The sequence below is a fragment of the Camelina sativa genome, chromosome 19 (genome assembly GCF_030686135.1).
Source record: "Camelina sativa cultivar CO46 ecotype springtype chromosome 19, ASM3068613v1".
In the NCBI taxonomy this organism is placed as follows: domain Eukaryota; kingdom Viridiplantae; phylum Streptophyta; class Magnoliopsida; order Brassicales; family Brassicaceae; genus Camelina; species Camelina sativa.
Window position 1 is genome coordinate 13,550,063 of NC_141898.1, and position 23,756 is coordinate 13,573,818.

General features: G+C 33.7%; 4 protein-coding genes and 1 long non-coding RNA gene across 15 annotated transcripts; 2 read left to right on the forward strand and 3 right to left on the reverse strand.

Moving 5' to 3' along the window:
- The first annotated feature begins 2,224 nt into the window (after positions 1–2,224).
- On the forward strand, positions 2,225–3,660 carry LOC147920520 (uncharacterized). Of its 2 annotated transcripts, XR_015590426.1 has the most exons (3): positions 2,303–2,732; positions 2,828–3,138; positions 3,282–3,660. It is a non-coding gene; the product is annotated as an uncharacterized LOC147920520 (long non-coding RNA). The 2 variants fall into 2 exon arrangements; XR_015590427.1 differs by lacking the exon at positions 2,828–3,138 and having other exon boundaries at positions 2,225–2,732.
- A 6,340-nt stretch (positions 3,661–10,000) lies between these two features.
- Positions 10,001–12,428, reverse strand: LOC104720012 (uncharacterized). Its single transcript, XM_087503218.1, has 9 exons — positions 12,191–12,428; positions 11,956–12,092; positions 11,461–11,699; positions 11,181–11,384; positions 10,997–11,089; positions 10,816–10,917; positions 10,443–10,736; positions 10,280–10,357; positions 10,001–10,192 (listed from the first exon to the last, which is right to left on the reverse strand). The coding sequence occupies exons 2-9, from the start codon at positions 12,077–12,079 to the stop codon at positions 10,163–10,165; spliced, it is 1,164 nt and encodes a 387-aa protein (XP_087359344.1). The 5' UTR covers positions 12,080–12,092; positions 12,191–12,428; the 3' UTR covers positions 10,001–10,162.
- A 1,312-nt stretch (positions 12,429–13,740) lies between these two features.
- LOC147920521 (uncharacterized) lies at positions 13,741–14,997 on the reverse strand. Its single transcript, XM_087501110.1, has 3 exons — positions 14,885–14,997; positions 14,482–14,809; positions 13,741–14,397 (listed from the first exon to the last, which is right to left on the reverse strand). Exons 1-3 carry the CDS (start codon positions 14,995–14,997, stop codon positions 13,741–13,743), a joined length of 1,098 nt encoding a protein of 365 aa, XP_087357236.1.
- A 2,681-nt stretch (positions 14,998–17,678) lies between these two features.
- On the forward strand, positions 17,679–19,392 carry LOC104767824 (putative F-box protein At3g23950). Its single transcript, XM_010491797.2, has 2 exons — positions 17,679–17,791; positions 18,077–19,392. Exon 2 carries the CDS (start codon positions 18,079–18,081, stop codon positions 19,336–19,338), a length of 1,260 nt encoding a protein of 419 aa, XP_010490099.1. The 5' UTR covers positions 17,679–17,791; positions 18,077–18,078; the 3' UTR covers positions 19,339–19,392.
- A 363-nt stretch (positions 19,393–19,755) lies between these two features.
- Positions 19,756–22,051, reverse strand: LOC104766345 (uncharacterized). Of its 10 annotated transcripts, XR_015590723.1 has the most exons (7): positions 21,629–21,768; positions 21,373–21,452; positions 21,173–21,289; positions 20,996–21,070; positions 20,713–20,896; positions 20,245–20,310; positions 19,756–20,055 (listed from the first exon to the last, which is right to left on the reverse strand). XR_015590723.1 is itself a non-coding variant. In XM_087500877.1 (6 exons), exons 3-5 carry the CDS (start codon positions 21,139–21,141, stop codon positions 20,281–20,283), a joined length of 360 nt encoding a protein of 119 aa, XP_087357003.1. In that variant the 5' UTR covers positions 21,142–21,289; positions 21,373–21,452; positions 21,795–22,002; the 3' UTR covers positions 19,756–20,055; positions 20,245–20,280. The 10 variants fall into 10 exon arrangements, 5 of the variants coding, with proteins under 5 accessions (XP_087357003.1, XP_087357002.1, XP_087357005.1 ...); XR_015590721.1 differs by lacking the exon at positions 21,629–21,768 and adding an exon at positions 21,795–22,011 and having other exon boundaries at positions 20,213–20,310; positions 20,996–21,289; XR_015590720.1 differs by lacking the exon at positions 21,629–21,768 and adding an exon at positions 21,773–22,002 and having other exon boundaries at positions 20,213–20,310; positions 20,996–21,289.
- Between the last annotated feature and the right edge of the window lie 1,705 nt (positions 22,052–23,756).

The window sequence follows — 23,756 nt, forward strand, 5'->3', positions numbered from 1 at the left end:
CATAGACTGCACTGGATAAGGAGAGTGAGCATAGTTAGCCTCACCATGTGGTCGAGAGTGAGGGTAGGAACCAGTTGATCCACGAGGGGCACCATACGACTGCGAGTAGACCGGAGGATAGGACGGAGGTGCAAAAGAGGAGGGCACTCCATACGGCGGCGGAAACGACCAGGGAGGTTGATTGTAGCCCCATGGAGGAGGATAACCGAAGTTGTTAGAGTTCCAGTTGTTACGTCCTCGTCCGCGATTGTTACGTCCGCGTCCTCTGTTCTTGTTGTTGTTGTTGTAACCACGGCCGGAATTGGTGTTGTTGTTGTTGTAGGGCTGCGAGGTGGTTTGCTGTTGCTGATTTTGGTTCGCGTAGAGAACCGTGGACAAGGAAGCGTTGGTGGTATGTTGCGCTACAGGATTAACTTGTTTGTCAAGGCACTTCTCTTCCATCAAAAGCATCGAACGAGCCTTGGTGAATGAGGGAAAGGGCGTCTGATGTTGGATAACATTGATGATGCTATCAAACTTGTCAGACAAGCCATTCAACATGTGCATTACCAGGGCTCGATCGAAACAGGTGAGTCAAGGTTAGCCAACAGATCGGAGAGAGACTTAAGTTTGTGTGTATAGTCGGTGATGCTCATATCGCCGATCTCGAGTGTGCGGAGGTCATTGTCATATTGAAGCGACCGTGCCTCCTTGTTGTCACGAAACAACTCTTCAAGCGTGAGCCATATATCACGCGCCTTGGATTTGGCTTTGAGGATGGTGTCCGGGAGTTGTTCCGACACCGTGCCATAAATCCACATTTTTACAAGCCCATCACGTTCTTTCCACTGTTTTTCATCATCAGCGGTAGGCACAGAGGAGCCATCGAGATGTCCCAAAACACCAAAACTGCTGCAGTGGGTTTCGAAGAGCTCGCGCCAGACGTCATAATTCAACTTGTTCATGTCAAGTTGGATGGGGATGTAGCCTCGAATCTGGATGATTCCAAAGGGCGTATCGGTATTGGGAGTGACGGCGGTTTGAGAGGGGCCTGTCATCGTCACCAATCATGCAAAAAGAAACAAAGAATAAACGAAGAAAAGAAAACGAAGGAAAGACGGAGAAGGAAGAGAGAGGAGGAGGATCAAAAAAGCTTTTGAGATTAGCTACCTCTGATACCATGTAATTGTATGAATCTCCGTGAATGGAGAGTTATGTATTCAACATATATATATAGTGTTACATGTGATAAGGTGATATCTCTACCAAATATTATGTAATATCTAATATAATAAAGTAGGGTTACATTTTCTAAAAAGCTCTATCTATGGCACTTCTGAATCTTCTGTTTTTTTAATAATGTTTTATCTCATGTTTAAAGCAATTGATAATAGGTTATAAATCATTAATGGGCCACAGAATTTTGTCGACTTCTCAAAGAAAAACCGACGGAATCTCTGAGTTCCGAATTCTCCTCTTCCTCGCCTCTCTCTTCCCCACTCCTTCCCCCTTATCTGTTCAATTCCGCGAGATTTCGAATCAGCCTAAGTCGAAGGGAATCTCGACATATCCATTCTTCCACAGCTTGATATGTGGCTACTATAAAACTGACACCTGTCCAAAAAACTTATTCACCAAAATTTTAACTAAACTACCAATAAAACACATTTAATCAAATACATATAACTCACATTTTAAATATAAAACTGAAAAAAATATTTTTTTAATTAATCCACAAATAAGAAATTTAATCATACACTTTAAAATTAAACTTTTTTATATAATAAAGTAGGATACCTCCTAAAACTTTCTTCCACAACTACTGTAAAACTGACACTTGTCCAAAAAACTTATTCACCAAAAAATTAACTAAACTACCAATAAAACATATTTAATCAAATAAATATAACTCACACCTTAAATGTAAAACTAAGAAAATATATTTTTAATTAATCCAAAAATAAGACATTTAATCATACACTTAAAATTAAACTTTAATATAAACCTAAAAAAAAGCTTCAACTAAACCATAAGTAAAAACACATTTTATCTTATACATTTAACTCACAATTTAATATAAAACTGAAAAAAAAAATTTCCAATTAAACCACAAATAAAACATATTCATTCATTTAAATTTAACTCACCCTTTAATATAAAGCTAAAAAGGTTCAATCAAAATAATAAATAAAACACATTTAATCATATACATTTAACTCAAACTTTAATATTAGAACTGAAATAAAATAAAAACTATTTTCAATTAAACCATAAATAAAACACATTTTGTCATATGAAACTAAAAAACTATTTCTAAGGAAACCACAAATAAAATACATTCAATCATATAAATTTAACTCACACTTTAATATAAAACTGATAAAATTATTTCCAATTAAACCATACATAAATTTGTAACACCCGCGAACCGAAATCCCGGTTTAGAGATTGCATCGGTCGATGCAGTAGGTGCATCGGTCGATGCAAGGTCGTTTTTCTGCGGTTTGCCTTGAGTTAAACGCCGCGTTTTGGGTTAGGAAAACCCTTAATTCGAGGTTTGTCTCATTAGTCGTGTTTAGCCGCTTTTGAGACAAAAGAAAAGAGAGAAAACGTTCCTTAAGTGTTCTTGAGTGTTCTTGGTGTTTTCTGGAGATTGGAAGCTGTTCCTGTAGAGATCTGTAGCTGGGATCGTTGTAGGAGCTTCCTGGAAGTGTTTTCTTGTTGGTTTAAGGTTCAGATTCGTCTTGGCAAAGGTAAGTGCAAGACCATGGCTTATCTAAGCTAGAGAACTCTCTAATTTGCTTGATATGTGTTATTAGACTTGTTATATCATTATTTTGGACGTTAGGAAGCTTTCTTGTGGCTTGGGATCGAGTTTTGTGGTTGTACGAACGAAGATCCGGCGAGAAGCTTCGGGGAAAACACGATGCTCGGCATTGCATTGGTCGATGCATATCTTGCGTCGGTCGATGCAAGTGCGAGGACGACGCGTAAAACCCTAGAGTTTTCGTGTTATGTCGAGCATGCGTCGGTCGATGCAGAGCGAGTGTCGGTCGATGCAAGTGCATCACGCATCGATCGATACAACCCTGTGTCGGTCGATGCATCCCCATGTGGTGTCGATCGATGCATGTTGGTGTTGGTCGATGCAGAGTCCTGGTTTGTTATTTGTTGTGTGTTGATTGTTATTTGATGGTTAGAGATGACCTTATTGCTTGTGTGTATAGCCCAGTAGATGGGAGGATTGCCTTACTGAGTGTTTATTAAATACTCATGCATTGTAATATGTTTTTGTGGTGCAGATAAAGGCAAAGTGTGATCGTGGAATCAAGACAATAAAGAGGAGGATGTTCTAGTGGTTCACTTGGTTGTCTGGCTTCTGTTAGGTTGCTAGAGTTGAGACCTAGAATGTTGTTCAGGATTGCTGGTTCTCTAGTTTATGTTGTTTGGATCATGAGTTTATGATTTGGAATTAATGTTGGATATTGTTTTATTATTGGTTATTTATGGGTTATTGCTATTTGGTTATTTCCGCTGTTGAATGTGATTGTGACTAGGTGGCTAGTGGATATGGGATCACTAGTTGTAGTTTATTATTATTATATTATATTTATTATTTATTATTTAAAAAAACGAGTCAGATCATTTCAAAAATACTTTTAATAATATAAATTTAACTCACATTTTAATATAAATCTAAAGTAAAATAAAGAAAATTCAATCAAAACATAAATAAAACACATTTAATCATATACATTTAACTCACACTTTAATATTAAAACTGAAATAAAATAAAATTGCATTAACTTTATTTCTCCACTCAATTTTATTCAACACACAATAAATTATAATTAACTCCCATACTTTTTAGTTTTAAACTGTAACTCTCATTACTTCTCATCCTATAAACACTCATTTTTCATTCTCTCATTCTCTTTCACTTCATCTTAGATATTATACATTTTTTGTGTTTTTTTGTTGGTTGGTTGGTTGGTTATTGTTGTATGTGTTAAAAAAATAATTAAATATTATTTTAAAATTTTGATTTTGAAATCAAACTTTAATATAAAACTAAAAAATATTTCCAGTTAAACCATAAATAAAACACATTTTTTCATTGAACAAATTTTTTTTTTCAAAATAAAACACATTTAATTTAACTCATGACTTAATATAGAAAAAATTCTCCAATTAAATCAAAAATAAAACACTTTAATCATAGAAGTTTAACTCACACTTTAATATTAAGCGGAAATAAAAAAATATTCAATTAAACCATAAATAAAACACATTAACCATATACATTTAACTCACACTTTAATATAAAAACTGAAACAAAATAAATTTGCATTAACTATATTTCTCTATTCAATTTTATTCAACACATAATAAATTACAATTAACTCCCATACTTTTTGTTTCTAAATTGTAACTCATATGACTTCCCATCCTATGAATACTCATTTTCTCATTCTTTTTCACTCTTTCTTAAATATTATACATTTTTTTGTGTTTTGTGTTGGTTGGTTGTTATTGTTGTATGTGACAAAAAGAACAAAATTTCATATTATTAGAAAAGCTTAATTCTAAATTTTAACTTTAGATACTACTCCCTCCGTTTCAAAATATAAGATGTTTTAGAGAAGTTTTTTGTTTCATAATATAAGATGTTTTCAAGTTTCTATGCAACTTTTAGATTAGTTTAGTATTTTATATTAAACAGTATTATTTCTGATTGGTTGAACTTGTTAAAAGTAAAGACTTCTTAATCTGTGTGCTTTAGTTAAAACATCCTATATAGTTAAAACATACTATATATATATCTTACATTTGTTTTTGAAGATACATCTCTATTGTCCCTAAAAAAAAACATTTTCAAAATCAATCTATTACAACTTACATACAACTATCTTAGATTTTAAAATTAAAAAGTTTTCTCTAATGGCATCTATGCTTAATTGAAGTCATACCTTATTCTTATCTCCAAACTAAATTACCAAAGATTTACATAAAATATAGTAATATCTAAACTCTCCTAAAACTCACACTTTAATGTATAGCTCAAATACCGACAAAAAAACAACATCAGCTACACAATCCCATATTACAACAATCCACATTTCAGAACATAACCAATCTTTATATTACATTTCATGAATAATTTGACAGATTTTATACACGCATCTATCCTATCATTTGGACCAGCTAACCCACAACCACTCAACGTCTTCTTTGAAAGCGAATACCCCAAATGCAACAAGAGCACTTGATGTGGAAGCTGTAATATAAGACCTAGAAATAATACAAAGGCAAGCCACCCAATATGAAAAAAGATAACATTCAACTTGTCTTCAAGATCTACGAGGAACTCAAAATATCAACACTTTATTTTGCAATCACAAATTCCACAGTAAATGTATTGCATTTTGGTTACGTCACAAAATACATGTTCTAATTATAGAATACAAATAGTATAAACTATAATACAATTTAAAATTCAATAAAAACATCAATAATATAATACTTTAAACTTTTAAAAAGGTTTTTTAAATTGTTCATAATTTAGAAAAGGATAAGCTGATCATTTAAAATTAACTATATAGTTAATGAATACAAATAAAATAATTCCAAAAACCTAATGACTTTTAACCAAAAAAACAAAGTTTCTCGATACAAATAGCCTTTGTTGGTATAAACTTCAAATTGTAAAGTCTCTCGGAAAAATGTTTAAAAAATTTATTTAGTCCTAATAACTTTTAACCAAAAAACAAATTAATATAATAATCTCGTGCAACGCACGAGACTCAACCTAGTATACAAATATAAGATTCCTACATATCCTTATCTAACAATCTCACGCAACTCTTCCTCAGTCTCATGGTCAATCATTCAAATTGTAAATGCGGATGATGTGCAAATAATAAAGTGCAGAAAGTAAATAACACAAGAGCTTTGTTAACAAGGTTCGGTTTTTCCTACTCCCCGGGACCACATCCAGATTTTTTATTTCACTAGTACAAGAAAGCAAATTCAACCTATTCGCAAACGCGTAAATCAAGCACAACCCTCTTAATTCACCGCTCTGTTCTATAACATGAAATCTTAAGGATAAATCTCTACCCTTAACTAAACTCACACCAAACCTAGATTTAAACCAAGATAACCTAACCTTGAGCTAAACTCCCCCTGAGCCTAGACTTCAGATCTTCAACTCTCTTGAGCAACCTTCAGACACGTCACACCGACGAACAAATAAGCTTGAACAACACAAGCACCAAACCGCGAAACTAAGCCGCACACAATGAGAAATCTCTCAAGGATTTTATTCTTTATGTCTCAGCTCTCTTACTTCTCTAGGACGTGCCCAACACCTCCTTATATACCCATCAGAACTTCCTAATCACAATAGGAGAAGATTTCCAAATTCCGTAAGAAAAAGACTTTTGCCTTTTTGCTATTTTCCTTTCCTTGTAAAACTCCAATTTAACTAACCCAATAAATAGTAGTTTTCCTCTTCAATTCATCCTCAAACCATCCTTCAATATTGCCTTCTGAAACCTTCTAGAAACTTCTCACACACATAAAACAACAACAATCCCGTATCACGTCTTGAATCACACAAACACTAGTTCAGAAAAACCAATACATTCAGAACTCACAAACTGACACTTGAAATCGTTGGTCATCATGCATGCAAAACATGGGAACTTGCTTCTTCTCATGGATCATTAGTGAGTTTTTTTTGCCGAAGACACAATCAGGAAACTACTAGTCTTAGCTTGTACCGATGGATTGGTCTTGCTTTACGTACAAGCTAGCGATGGAACTCCTATATATGTATGACGTTGGTAATCCTTTATTTCAAGAATGGTTTCGAATACCTCTTTGTGAACATAACTACATTCCGCAATATGTTGAGGGATTACGGAACAACGTGCGTTTCAGCGACAGTGGATTGGTTACAAAGATGCAAGGTGGTACTATCGTGAGCTACAAGGTTGTGTGGTTGATCGGTCAGGATGATGCTAAAGTTGATTTTGCGATTTACTCATCTGATACATACAGGGATGTGGGAAGTTAAAAATGGGGTGACTTGTCTTTATTCTGCCTTCTGGTTTGGTCATCACAAGTCCATTGCATTGAATGGGATTCTTCATTGGCTTTCCAACCTCACGGATTCTTTTGTAGCTTACAATTTCTGTGGTGTGGATGTCATGAAGATGTGTGTCACATCATATATTTCCCTGACAGTGGAAAAGATTATGAGTTACCGCGTTTTCCGAGAACCATCACGACCTCGGAAGGGTCTATTGTTTACTTCAACGAGTATGATGGTAATAGAAACCGCACATTACAGACTTGGAGGCTGGTCAAGTACACTGAAATTGGTCCTAAGACGTCAAGTTGGTGTCTTTGACCGAGCTAGGTATCGGTTATCTCCCGGTGGTGATGCATCCTTTAAACTGTGAGATCATATACTTGTAGAGCAGAAAAAAGAAAGGTATAGTATTGTTTAACTTGAGGACTAAAGTGTTTAGTCTTCACAAGGAAACTGAAGACGCTCGTAAGTGTATGGATGGTTGCGTCTTGAGTTTTAACAGTTGCAGCGAGTATATGGAGAACGTTTCTAATTACTTTCTCCCATCGTTTCAAGGTGTTTCTAACCATCTCCTTGCTTCACAGTTTGTTCTCCCTCGTTGGCTGCACCGTCTTCCCCGTCCGAAGCCTTTCTTGATTTGTGTATTCTGTTTTTTAAGTTTTAATCAAATTTCAAATGTGAATGTTTTACTGTTCTGTGACGTAACCAAGTACTAGTCATATTCTTGTATTAGTAATATACAATTTCTCATGCTCGAGCCCTTTGAGATAAATATAATTTAACAAAACAAAATCTTGTATGATTAAGATTTACTCTTTTTATATATTGAAGAACTGATATTAAACTTATATGTATAATGTGATTAAGATATTTATAAGAGTAGAAATGTTTATATTGTATAATTATGATATTTTATTAATAACATATATAGAATTAACATTTATTTTGAAAAAAATTATATGAAAAGCCATTGTCTTTAAAAACAAAATAAAATTGTTTATTAAAAATAAAAAAGCTTACTCATGAAAAGTTAAATTTTAATAGTCAAACAAGTTCTTAAAAGCTTTTAATACTATCTCTTTGTAGTAAAAAAAACATATATATCCAAAAGTATATCTTTCTTTCTTTAAAATATTTATCTTATATTGTATATAGAAATATTTATTCATAAAATTAGTTTCCAGTCATTACAGTTTTTTTTTTTTAAGAATAACAAAAAAAAAGAAGACAAAAGTAAAAAGCAATTGTGAAATATATTTTATCTTCAGTTACTATAGTGCATGATATATATAGAGATGTATAAACGGTAGGGGTGGGCATTAAGGTAACCTTTTCGGGTTTGGATATTATCCAATCAGGCTTGGATAAACCGGTTTAGAAAAATAAAATCTATTGGGTATCTTTTGAATTTGATATATGGATTTGGTTCGGTTCGGATAGTATCGGGCTTGGGTGGGTTCATGTTACAAATTTCAGAATCCGATTATTACCCGAACTATCGGGTACCCAATTTTTTTTAAAATTATTAAATTTAGCTCTACTTTAACTTATTTAACAAAATATTTTAGTCATTTTAAATATTTTTTTTGATATTTAGGTATAAAACTGATTGAAATTGGATAATTGAATTACTTTAATGCTAAATATTATAAATATGTAAATGTTCGGATTTGATGGATACTCGAACAAATATCGGGTATTATCCGACCCTAATTAGAACTCACGAGTATTGGAAACTAGAACCCAATAGAGTTTTATAGATATACTCATACCCAACCTGAACCCGGTTTTTCGGTTTAGGTTTCGGGTTGGGTATTCGGATACAGTTTTTATGCCCATTCCTATATAAACCTAATGATTTCTGAGTTATGATTCTATAAATAATTGTAACCTAATTTTCTTTCAACCCCACAATATCAATAACATAATATATTTAGTTTTCTGCTGCGGTCCAGTATAAGAGCCTTAGAGGTGTCAAACAGGCCAGCCAGCTCCGCCGTAGACATTTGTTTTTTGGACCGCTGCGGACCGGCCCGTTTTGGACCGTTGGTATTAAACTATTACAGTATATGTACGATATATTTTAGATATTTATAAAAGTAGAAATGTTTATATTGTATAATTATGATATTTTTATTAATAACATGTATAGAGTTAACATTAATTTTGACAAAGTTATATGAAAAGCCATTGACTTTAAGAACAAAATAAATTTGTTTATTAAAAATAAAAAAGCTTACTCATGAAAAGTTAACTTTTAACACTACAAAAAAACAGGTATGTTATATCATTTATTTTGTATTTTTGCATTACTTATAAATGATACAAAAGAATTTTACATCACTTATAGAAATGATACTCACATTGCTGATGCAAATAATTAACATCAATTTATTATCAAGTGATGCAAAATTTTTTTTTTTTGTATCGGTTGTTATAATTGATAGTAATAATGTGTCAATTACCAATAAATGATACTATGTTTTCTATCAATTTGAAAAAGTGATGTTACTATTAGTGTCAGTTGTAATAATTGATGTCAATTATTTATATCACTTCTAAATAAATGATGTTAAATTTATATCACTTATGAATAAGTGATGTCAATTTTTTATATCACTTACCAATAACTGATGTTAAACTTAGTATCAATTTTGAAAAATGATTTAATAGTTGTATCATTTACAATAACCGATTTAATATTTGTATCATTTCAACTATCTGATTTAAAATTATTACCATCACTTGTATATAATTGATATGAAATTTACATTAGTTTAAATAATTGATTCTAAAAATTATATCACTTCTTGAAAGCGACTAAAAAAATAGTTTTCAAATAATTTATAAATTGATGTTAATATATATCAACGTTTTTGCAGATTTTTATTTAAAATATTAATTATTTGAAAATCAATTCAATATGAAATAATTAATAAAATAAAAACAAGACTGAAATTACTAATTAAAGTACTGGAAAGCAAATTACAGAAATCATCCTAATAAGTTTTCCAAATGCATAAAAAACAAAATAAACCAAAGTTGCTAAGAAATTTGGATAAACTTCTGTGTTGACTATGATCACTATCGTCTATCAAGACCATCATCATCTTCCTAAGAAAAATAAAATAGAAAACAGATTAGTTTATCATCTAAATAGTTAGTATCTGTGAAATGAATACATATGTAAATACCATTTACCTGGGGATTAGGTACATTTGATATGTTTAGCAATGCTGGATTAGGTATGTTAGCAAAAGCTGTGGCCCATACAGTTGCCTGGATGTTTAGTTTAATTATTATATTAGTTTTATATAATCAATTTACAATAAAATAATTCAGATTATTAAATTGTGTATATTACCTGTTCACCGGTTGAAGTACCAAGTATTTGTTGGATGAACGTACTCATTGCCTTTACCTGAGTTCCTAACTCTTCCACTTTTCCCTTCAGCTGAACAACCATTTCAGAATTTTCTACATCTGCTCTAGCCACATTTGAGCGTTTTCCTAATTTTGAAGGTGTGGGTCCACGACCAACACAACGTACTTGTCCTGGACGCTCTGGACCAAACACTTGAGCATATTCATCATCTAGACTAGCTGTAACATTAGTAGTGACTTGCGGATTTTGAATCAATAGTGTTGTAAGTGCTTCCTAAAAGGAAAAGGTGATAAATATCAAACATAATTAATTATAGTGATAAACAATCAATATTGATATTAAAAAAACTAACCGCATGTGTCTTCGCCTCCTCACATACAAAGCTTCCATCAGGTTTTGTACGAGACTCAATAAAAAACTCTGCTCGACTTGGTGTTTTTCCAGTTTTGATTTTCTTCATTAAAGATACATGCATAAATAATATAGAATATCAGTATAAGAAACTAATGTTTTGTCAAAACTAAATTACTCACAATCTCATTTCTTCTCCTTGGAAAGCTCTTCCTTCCACATAAGTGAGGCATGGTATTGTGTTTTTGGCTCTTTGTATTCCGTTCTTGCATTTTCTGAAAGCTCACATATTAGAAGAAAAATAGTTGCATTGGATGTAAAGACATTCAACTACATGTAGATACTTAACACAAAAAAAAACTATACCTTCCACTTCTCATCAAATCTCGTCCGAACAAATTGACCCCACTGAAGTTCAGGAATTTTGTCGGGTCGATTCATCAACGTTTCATTCAACGTATCTTTTTTGTGTTCTTTCCAAAGCCGGCGTTTGACATCCTTGCATCTGCTACCTAGTGCACCCATCACATATTCTTTTCTAATCACAGGATCATCAAATCTGAATTTGGACTGCAACGACAAACCATAAAACTTACTATCAAACCAATTTATTGTCTTGTAATGATGAATATGAACTAGATTTTACCTGAATTGTGTTCCATGCCGTATCTTTTATATAAGAATTAACACACCTCCAGTCGCTGTAGTTAATGGGTATCAAATTTGCATCATGACTTAATTGACCTAACCATGATCCAAGTAAACCTCCGGAATCTCCAATTGGTTGACCGCTATCTTCGTCGAAATGCACTATCACTTTAGTACCTTGTAACTTCCATACATCTTTCGATGTCAACATTTTTCCTTCTATGTTTCCATCAGTATCTTGTTGATGATACATATATATATATATATGAAAAATTGATCAGTATAATTAACATAAAAGGAACAAATATACATGTACATATATAAACACTGATCGCTTAAACAATATATAATTGAACTGATTCAGTATCAAAAACAAAAGAGTGTATCCAATGCTATATTACGTTACGTATCATCATCGTAAATCAGTTTAAAAACACTTTTAAGAACAGTTCAATCAGAAAATGACTTTCAATAATATAACTCAAATAATTACCTATGATCTGTATCTTCCATTTGAAGCTTTTACATTCTGGAGCAAGGGGAGGAGGGATGCTGTAATCTGCTTCCAACTGTGATAAATCATCAGGTCTTTGTGTCTCTGAATCCATAAAATCCATGATCGATCTTAAACTAAGAAAAAAACAAATAAAGTAGTTAGCAATGCCAAAATATGTATGATACTAAAATTCACAAAACTAACTTCAAATATTAAATCCAATACACGTTACCTTGTATCTGAGATTGCTCTCTAGCAGTTTCTCTTCAAGCTCTTAAGAGATTTGTTTACAGGCGATATCTTTTTCTTTTGACGGCGTCATAAGGATTTCTTTAAAAACCCTAAATTTTTATAGTTTATTTGTGATTAATATTTATGGAAAACAATTAGATGGCGCTGGAGACAGAAAAGCTAAGCGGGAACTGAAATTTTTTGATAAAATTCACTAAACCAATTAGTTGGCGCTGAATAATAAACCTGCAGTTTTTTTCTTTTTTATTTTCCTAAAAATTTCCAAGTCTAGTTAATTTTCCTGACAATTTTCAAGTCGAGTCTAGTCTGGTTAAGTCAAGTCTAGGCCTCTTAGTCAAGTTTGGTTAAGTCTAAGTCCTTTTAGTCAAGTCTAGTTAAGTCCTTAAGTCAAGTCTGGTTAGTCCTTAAGTCAAGTCTAGGGCCTCTTAGTAGTCTGGTTAACTCTCTTAAATCAAGTCTGGTTTTATGTTTAAGGCATTGAATTTGATTTTGAGAAACCTGCAGTTTTTGAGAAACCTGCATTTTTTGCTCACATATATCCAGTTTTATTATTTTGAGAAACCTGCAGTCTCGTTAGCATCGAGAATTCTTGTCTCTTGCTATTATTTTTGCAAACCAAAATATATTAAACATGCCTTCCTCTGTTTTACCATATGATGTAAAATCTTATTTTGCAAATCAAAGTCAAATATTATTTTGCAAATCAAAGTCAAGATACTTGCAGTCTCGTTACGTTACATCTCGTTAGTCAAGTACTTGTTGTTGTGTTTAGCAACTCTATCAAGACTTTATGTGTATATTTAATTATTCTTTGCAAGTGAATGTCTGCAAGTTTAACACTAAATTAGACATTAGGTGGAGTAAGTCATGACAGAAATTAGAAAGGCTTTATATAAAGTAGGCTTCATATATGCTTTGGGAATTGCAGGTTCTGGAAATTGCAGGCTGCAACTGCATGTTACAAATTCTGATTTTTTTCCAAAGTAGAAGCTGCAAGAGACACAATAATCAATAACAGTAAAACAAAGCAAATCAGAGATCCTACTCAAATTCAGTTGTGCAAAACGCTAAAATAGAATGAAGTCTGGTTAAGTCTAGGGCCTCTTAGTCAAGTCTGGTTAAGTCTAAGTCCTTTTACTCAAGTCTGGTTAAATCCTTAAGTCAAGTCTGGTTAAGTCCTGAAGTCAAGTCTAGTTAAGTCTAAGGCCTCTTAGTAGTCTGGTTAAGTCTCTTAAGTCAAGTCTTGTTTTATGTTTAAGGCATTGAATTTGATTTTGAGAAACCTGCAGTTTTTGAGAAACCTGCAGTTTTTGAAAAACTTTGAGAAATCTGCAGTTTTTGCTCACATATATCCAGTTTATGTAAAATATTATTTTGCCAATCAAAGTACGATACTTGTAGTCTCTTTACGTTACATCTCGTTAGTCAAGTACTTGTTGTTGTGTTTAGCTACCCTATCAAGACTTTATAGAAGCTGCAAGAGAGATCAGAGATCAGAGATTTTTTTCCAAAGTAGAAGCTGCAAGAGATTCAAAGTTCAGATTCATCATCATCAACATCACCCATATCATATAAGTCTCTAGGCTGAACATGAACTGCGATATTCAATTCTACCTCAAAAGGATCTTTCACATAATATACCATTCTTGCTTCAGACGCCAACACATATGGCTCATCTTCTTCATTATCCCCACTGTGTAACAAGCGTGAAAAGTTTACCATATGATGACCGTATGCGTCTATTTTGTATCCTCGTTCCGTACGAGTGTCAGCCCACTTGCACTTAAACAATACAACTTTGAAAACCTCATAGTAGTTTAATTCAATAACTTCAACCAGCTCTCCATAGTATGGTACAGTTCCTGTTCTTGGGTTGGGATCACGAGAACTAGCATAACTCATTGTCTCAGCAGCCACATAAACACCATTATTTTGGGTTTTCAGTTCAACATCTCTATCTGTTGCTCGGAATTTGAAACCGTTGACATTGTAAGCTGTATACTTCACAACCTTTTCAGATGGACCCAAAGCTAAGCATCGTAAATCTGCAGTTAACCCATCTAACTCATCAAGCTCTACTTTCTGTTTGAACCATTTTGCAAAATTAAGATGCATTTCTCGATCAATGTCAATAGCGCGAATCTTCTTGCTATGGTGAGATGGGTTCCTTAACAAGTCATTTTTATACTTCCTGAAATTATAATAATTAGTAAAAATTAGAGAACGTCAATCAGACATAATGAAAATGAGTTATTATTAAGTGATAGAAACATACTCGCGTAAGTGATCAAGTAGATGACAATTAACCAATATATGTCGATGTGCTTGCTGTCTTTCCACATGGTTGAGAGTATAAACCTGACCCGCTCCAACAAACCTTCCAAGGGTTGGAAAAATAACTGGAAGTTCTGAATTTGTTCTTATGCTAGTCTCAACTACAGGTCGATCATCAACACGTCCAATCCTTGTAAATCGTGTCTCTATATCTTTGAGATACATTGAGCAAAATGTTACACATTCATCGGCTAAATATTGTTCACATATAGAACCTTCAGGTTTAGCGCGATTCCGAACATATGATTTGAAGTGTCCTAGAGTCCTGCAGATAAATTAATTGAGTAAATTTCCAGTTGTGTATATAGATACAAACATATAATGTACATATATATATTACCTCTCAACCGGATACATCCAACGAAATGGATTTGGTCCACCTAATTTTGCTTCTTCTGTGAGATGTACTACTAAATGTACCATCACTGTGAAAAAAGATGGAGGAAAAATCATCTCCAGACGACATAGAGTCACTACAATACGGTCTTGAAGTTTGTCAAGCTCCTCAATATCAAGGACCTTTGCAGATATCTCTCTAAAAAAATGACAAACCTCAACAATGGCTGATGTCACATCTGTTGGCAGTAGATTCCGGATGGCGACTGACAACAAATCTTTCATTATCACATGGCAGTCATGGCTTTTTAAGCCTACTAGCTTTCGACTTTTAACATCAACACAACTTGATAAGTTAGACGCATAACCATCAGGAAACTTTACATTCTGTAAGACACTTAAAAAGGTGTCTTTTCCATCATTGTCCAGAGTAAAACATGCTGCTTGATACTTCCCATTATCATCAGGCCACAAGTCAGAACGTATACCTAACTCGCGAAGATCTTTTCTAGCACTCAAATTATCCTTTGATTTTTCTTTGTTGCCAATAATGTGTAGCGTAAATTGTCAAACACATTTTTCTCTATATGCATGACATCCAAATTATGCCTCAACATAATAAATTCCCAATAAGGCAACACAAAAAATATACTCCTCTTCTTCCATTGTTGAGTACTAGATCTTCCAACATGACTTCGATCTCTTTTTCCTCCAACTCCAACTAAACCATGCTTCTTACCAAGAGTAACATTAACCTGTTCTAGTTGATGAACAATTGTAGAACCTGTTAATGTCACTGGTGGTGATCTGGTTTCGATATATCCGTCAAAATTAGTTATATTTTGACGAAAATCATGATCTTGAGGAAGAAAGCGACGATGACCCTGAAAACAATTTTTTTGCCATGGCGTAAACGTTGGCCGGTGCCATCAAAATTGCAGCTTGGACAAGCTGATGTCGTATATATATTCCAACCCGACAAATTTCCAAGACCAGGAAAATCACTAATTGTCCACATGATGGCTGCTCGCATGTCAAATGTTTGTTTTGTGGAAGCATCTACTGTTTTAACCCCATCAAACCATAATTCCTTCAATTCTTTGATAAGTGGCTGTAAGTAGACATCAATATCATTACCAGGCATTTGCTTTCCAGGGATAACCATAGAGAGGATCATTGATGTCTGCTTCATTGACATCCATGGTGGCAAATTATAAGGAAATAATATCACTGGCCATATGCTATAACTATTACTCATTGTACCAAATGGGTTAAAACCGTCAGTCGCCAAGCCTAGTCTGACATTTCTTGGATCAGATGTGAATTCTGGATATTTTTGATCAAATGATTTCCAAGCCTCTCCGTCTCTTGGATGTCGAAGCTTGCCATCATTATTAGACGCAGTTGCATGCCATCTCATGTGGGTAGCAGTTTTTGATGACATGAATAAGCGTTGTAGTCTCGGTTTTAGAGGAAAATAACGCAAAATTTTTGCAGGAGTTTTTTTTGTTTTCTTCTCTGATCCAGATATTGTACCTTTTGCTGGAGTTTTCTTCTTTATTTTCTCTGATCCAGATACCGTACTTAGCCTAACCTTACTCTTGGCAGAAATATTTTGTTTCCAACGAGAAGCTTCACAAACTTTACAAGTCTCCCTTTCTGCATCTGCCTCCCAAAATAACATGCAATCATTTGGACATGCATGAATTTTCTCGTAACTCAATCCTAATTTACGAATAACTCCCTTCATGTCATTAAATGACTTTGGCAACTTAGCATGTGTAAATGCTTCTTTCAGCAAATCAAGCACCATAGATATGCCTTTGTCACTTATCCCACACATACACTTGATATGGTACAACTTCAATATAAAAGACAACTTCGTGAATTTTGTGCATCCATCATATAGCTCTTGGGTAAAATCAGCAAGCAACTCATCAAAACTTTCTTCTTTTCTAAAATTTCCACTTGAAGTTGATGGTCTATCAGTGTCCATAGGCTGCTCACAAGATCCAAATGCATTTTCACCATACATATTAGTATTAATACCAGGGAAAAGATCATCCAAGAGATTCAAATTAAAGCTAATCATAGAATCAAAGTCAGAAAAACACTTACTTATGATTAAGGATCTAATTTGTGTTAAAAACTCCAAGAAGAAAAGAGATGCTAGTTGGGATTAGGTTTGTCGATGGTGATACAAATTATTAAAGATTTTGAGTTTTTTTGTTTACGTTCACAAGTCTTTTTGTAAACATATTTATTAATTATATAAATATAATTTAATTTAGAATCAGTTTTTTATTGATATAAGTTTTATATCGTTTAAAAAAGTGATTTTACAAAAAAAAATAAAGACATCAATTATCTAAATGATATAAAAATATATTTTATATCACTTTTAATAAAGTGATACAATCTAATAGAAACTGAATCAGTTTTAAATAATTGACGTAATATTAGATAATTATAATATCAATTGATATGATTGATGCTAATAATATTTATTTGCGTCACTTGAAAATAAGTAATTTAAAATTACTTCATTTAATTTTGTGATACAAAATAAATGATATAACATACCTGTTTTTTTGTAGTGTAATAGTCAAACAAATTTTTAAAAGCTTTTAATACTATTTCTTTGTAGTCAAACAAACATATCTTTCTTTCTTTAAAATATCTATATATATTATATTTGATATAGAAATATATCTTCATAAAATTAGTTTCCTGTTCTTACAGTCTTTTTTTTAACCTAATGATTTCCGAGTTACGATTCTATAAATAATTGTAACCTAGTTTTCTTTAAACCCCACAATATCAATAACATAATCTATTTTGTTTTCTGCTGCCGCCCAGTATAACAGCCTCTTTTGTATTTTTTGTCTTCTCTCTTTCACAACGAAATCAGGTAAGACTCCAAATTTTTCTTTTTTTTTCATCACCAGTTCTTACAGTCTTTTTTTTTTCATCACCAGTATAGCGAGCATTCAATATATAGATCTATCAAACTCTTCTCACTATCTAAAACAAGCATATAATATATATATATATTTGGATATAGAATCTCTCTATTCCGCATGAAAAAATATATATCGTATATTGTATTATGTGTTTTCATGTATTTATTATACAAAAAGCATTTTCTCTTGTTTGGTTTTATGTGATTTATTTGTTATATGTTGTTTGTTTGCAGAAATGAATATTCCTGAAGTGGCGTTTGTTGTCTTGGTGCGACTTCCGTTGAAAAGCATTGCAAGATTCAGATCAGTGTGCAAAGAATGGAAAGATTTGATCGATTCAGACTTCTTCCGAGATCACTTCATTTCTCGCAACTCATCTTCTTCAATCTCGTGGTCAATCATTCAGATGCAACCTCACAAGCTGACACTGGAAATCGTGGGTCATCATGGATGCAAAACATGGGGACTTGCTCGTTCTCCGGGATCTTTCATGAGTTTCTTTGTCGAGAGTGCAATCAATAAGATACAAGTCTTGGCTTGCACCGATGGATTGGTCTTGCTTTACACAGAAGCTACCGATGATACTCCTATGTATTACGTTGGAAACCCTTTGTTTCAAGAGTGGTTTCGAGTCCCTCTCCCTCCTTTCCTCTCTTTGGAAGATCTTAAGAGATTACGGCTGCATGAGCGTTTCAGCCACGCTGGATTGGTTACCAAGATGCAGAGTGGTATCGTTGTGAGTTACAAAGTTGTGTTGTTGATGCATCAAGGTAGTCCCAAAGTCGGTTTTGCGATCTACTCATCTGATACAGGGAAGTGGGAAAATCCAAATGTGACTTGTCCTCAGTATCATTGGTGGTTTACTCGCCACAAGTCGATTGCTTTGAATGGGATGCTTCACTGGTTTTCAAATATCAACGCTTTTTTTATGGCCTATGATTTCTATGAAGGTAACGTTGATGATGGGTGTCGTATCATATCTTTCCCTGATAGAGGAAAAGATGATGAGATACGGCGTTTTAGGAGAAGCTTTACAACCTCGGAAGGGTCGATTGTGTATTTCAACGAGTTTCGTGAAAATGAAAACCACACGTTACGGGTTTGGAGGCTGGTCAAGTACACTGATGGTCCTGAGGCGTGGCAGCTCTTATGGGAAGTCAGCTTGGTTTCAATGATCGACTTGTTAGGTATCGATTATTTCCCGGTGGTAATGCATCCTTTGAACTCTGAGATCATCTACTTGTGGAGCGGGAATAAGAAAGGTATGGTCTTGTTTAACTTGAGGACACTAGCGTTGAGTCTTCACAAGGAAAACGAAGACGATAGCAAATGTATGGATGGTTGCGTCTTGAGTTTTAACAGATGTAGCAAGTTTATGGACGACATCTCTGGCTACTTTTTACCACAGTTGTACGGTGGTCTTAACCATCTCATCTTTTCACAGTATGTTCTCCCTCGTTGGTTGCACCGGCTCCCTCGTCCTCCACCTACTTAGTTTGTAGCTATGTTTTGAGTTTATTATTAACACAATTTTTCATGCATCCTCTAAGACAAACATTTGCACCATTGTGTAAGTATGTGCACTACAAAATTTAGTTACGTTTTTCTGCTACTGAAAAAATAATAACAAATTTTAAAGAAATTTAGGTAATAGATTTTCTAGCTAATTAGTTACTAAACGTAGCAATCAAATCACGTAAAGCGCGAACTACAAATTACTAACTACTATAATTGCTACATTTTCCTGTAACTATTAGTTACGTCAGAAAAATCCGTTACTTGTAGTTATAAAAAGTCACAAAATTTGTGACTAATTTCCTCACAAAAATCTTCAAAATGACTTGTCATAAATTTGTTACAAATTATCTGCTATATGATTTTAATTGAATATAATTTGTATATTTGACCCCTGTTTTACAAAATATATTTAATTGGAATTATATATGTAAAGTATTGCGTTATTATGAAGAACATTCATTACACCAAACATATTTTACTTACATAGTTACATTACATACACTAATTTTTGTAACCTAAAGTTTTGGAAGAATAACACCAGCATCCTTAAGAGCCTTTCTTACTTGTAGTGAATCCAGTCTTTTCAGCTGCTCATTGTGCTTCTAATACTTTTGAAAGCCGTCAACAAACTGCATAGTTTCCACACACACATTGAGTAGTGTATGCAATGGTGAATTGAGTAGGAGAACTAGCGCTGGAAAAGAAAAAAAAGAAACACATCAAGCAGAATATATTTTGTACATAGATATTAGATATATATTTTGGTTAGACAAACACAAATAATGGCTCAATGTCCCATAGAACTCAGACTGAAGCTTTAGAATCAGATTCACTATAATAATCTCACACACAATGGACTATAATAATCGCTCCTGTCACACACCGGTCTTGATGCTTATGAGTATCGTGACAATCCTCTTCACAAAGTCCCAACATTTTGATTGCATTTCTGATATGAAAACAGTTAAAAAAAGGTAAAAAGTTGGAGGATGAAAGAATAAACGGACGACAATACTCGTAGTTGCATCTGTAATCAGAGTGTCAACATAGTGCAAAGGGCTAGTCCATCACCATTGCCAGTGGTGTTTAATCTCATATTCTCATTAGGCTCTGAGCAAACAGATGCTAGTGGTGAAGATCTGTTCACAAAGCCACTCAAGATCTTCATAATATGAAGTATCAACAATTAAATCGACTCTCCTAATCCCCAACTAAGTTACTCCAATCACTAACTAACTCTAGAAACCAAAACCAAGAACAGAACGATGCAGAGCTTTGGCTGTGGTAATTGATCACAATGGGGAGAAAGATTCTCCACCATACCAAACAAAACGAATATCATCAAACTCACCACAAGAAGCCACCAGCGTCCTTCATCGCTCATATTCGATGCCACAACACCAGCTGCTCCAAAAGACCCTAGAGACATCCACAAAAGCATGACCACTGTGAAAGCATGCGCCACCATTATCACCTTAGGAAGTCCCCAAACTAATTTCAGCGCTTTCCGCAGAATCAGCATCGTGAAGGGAAGTCTACACATGAACAACTCAAATCATCAAGACTTGATAACAATGATAAGTGTTACCAAGTTAACCCTATTGGTTCAATAATATTTATAACCATGCACGCACCTGTCAATGAGTGAAATAACATACAAGAACTGCAACAGAGCTCCGACGGAAAATGCACCGCCCCAGAAGAACTGTCTGCACCAGAAACATAGTACACTAACTACAGCTAGATAAGTAGTTAAGATGTGAACATAAACTTTCATCATCTCATTGGCGTAAGAGCCAAGAAGAAATTACCAAACCCAACTAATAAAGACTCCAATCCCACCATCAACAACATAGAGAGGCCAGTAGTCCTCGGTGAGCCCTTTATGATTCTCCAAGAGACCTTGAGTGTACCTATCGATGTTTAACCTATTTGATATTCTAAACTTATTGAGTCCAAGCACCACGAGCACAAATCCCTAAAAAACCATGTGATCACAAAGATGACTGACCATAATACATCATGCCAGTGGCGAGACTCACGCACAATGGCTCTGTTTCCATCTCCACTCCTTCGACTCCGCTGAAGACTCTGCAAATCACAAACCAAGAAAACATTGGTTGCTAAGTAAGTAAGGACACGTGGACGACTGTTAGACCTACAAAAAGCTATTCTTATCAGCACAATGCAAATGCATAATCTTGATCAAACTCACACAAAGGCACAAGTCTCATATTCAAAAAAAAGAATCAAATTTTGTTACCAACCCATGTTTAGAAAACCAAAGTATCCAACCGCTCTTAACATGATAAGTAAGAAACAAATCCAAGATGTGAGTTCATCAAGATCCCCACCCCACTTGTAAAAGGAAAGATTTTATGAAACAAAATGGTCTATAAAGCAAAACCCACAAAGTGATTTCTCAAATCCTACACAAACAGATTCGTGCCCAGATCAAAACTGAGAAAAATGGAGAATTTGGTCGGCGAAGGAGATGGAGGCATAACGAGAGGAAGGAGAGACGCTGTTAGTGGAGTCATTCACAAAGCAGAACCAAATTTCATAGAAGCATCTTTGAAACAGGAGGAGTTTCTGCCGCCGTCGAACTAGTACGGATCCGCGGAGTTGCACTTCCACCACCAATCTGTACATGAAACAATCGAACAAGAAAAAGATTCATCTTGGTTGACAATTTTTTTTCATTATTTTAGTAAATTAAGAAAGTAAATACTTTTTTTAATTATTTTAGTAATTTTTACTATAATCTGCGATATATTCATATATTGTGTAGTGTGTGCACTTATGCTACAATAATTTATATCTCTAAATTTGTAGCAAATTTGCTTCAATTTATGTCTTTGTAATTTTATAGTTACGTTTAGTAACTAATTAGCTAGAAAATTTATTATCTAATTTTTTTTCACTAATCTGTAACTATTTATAATTAATATTTGTTATTATTTTTTCTGTAGCAGAAAAATGTAACTATATGATCACAATTTTGTAGTATATATATATATATATATATATATTTTTTTTTTTTTTTGTCAACCAAATATTTAATTAGAAAATAACTTTAAGGTTGTCCAAATCGGAGGATAAAAGTTTACAAAAGAAATTTCAGAAACTAAAATTCTCGAAAAGTGAGCAAGATAGTCTGTCCTCACATTTGACGTACGCGGGATCCTGTTAAGAGTGAAAGAAAGGAAGGATGTTCTGAGCAAACTGAAATCATCCAATAAATTGGAAAAAGCTGGCAATCTGCACCATCGCGACTAGCTCTGCACAATCCGTCTCAAAACTTTGACAGTCAAAACCACCAACAATGATAGACTCCATAGCCCAAACCAAAGCGTGTAACTTCGAGTGTAAGGGAAAGGCTACGTCGATGATACCGTGCTCCCAGACAGGAGTAACGTTTTATCTTCACTGTTGCAATACCACCAACCCAAACCCACAAAAGGATATGAAGCTTTCAAGGATCCATCAATCTGACATCGGGAAGAAGGATCCCGAGCTTTCAAGGTTGACGAAGGATCCCGCGGAGAAGTACTTGACTCCTTCCCAAAGTATCTTATCATTAGCCGCTTGATTAAAAATTAGTTTTCAAATTTAGTAATTCATATAATCGCGACATGTGTCAAACTATTATCGATATAGTTGACACAAATGAATAGAAAATTTATTTTAAAATTACATGAAAATTACAATTAATTAATAATTTAGAAAAGTATATAAAACCAAAAGTAATCTATTATATGACTACTAATAGGAAAGTTATCTATAAATTATTAATTTTAATAAGAAAATATTTGCAATAAATTAGAAAAATATGTGCAACTTAATTGCAATTATTATTTATCTATAGATATAAAATTAATTTTTCTATCTTCTCTTTCCTTTGCATCCACCCAAGCAATACTATTTACATTAAAAATATTATTTTAAATATTTATTCATTGCATATTTATTACTTATAAATTAATAATAATATAAAATAAATAAAAACAAAAAAAATAATTTAATTAAATTTTAAAATAATAAAAACAATAATTTAATGTGGTACTGTCGTGAGTTACAATGTTGTTTGGTTGATCGCTCATGATGATGCTAAAGTCGATTTTGCGATTTACTCATCTGATACAGGGATGTTGGAAGTTAAAAATGGGGTGACATGACTTCATTCTGCCTTATGGTTTGGTCATCACAAGTCCATTGCTTTGAATGGGATTCTTCATTGGCTTTCCAACCTCACCGGTTCTTTTGTAGCTTACAATTTCTATGGATGTCATGAAGATGCGTGTCACATCATATATTTCCCTAACAGTGGAAAAGATTATGAGTTACCGCGTTTTCGGAGAACCATCACGATCTCGGAAGGGTCTATTGTTTACT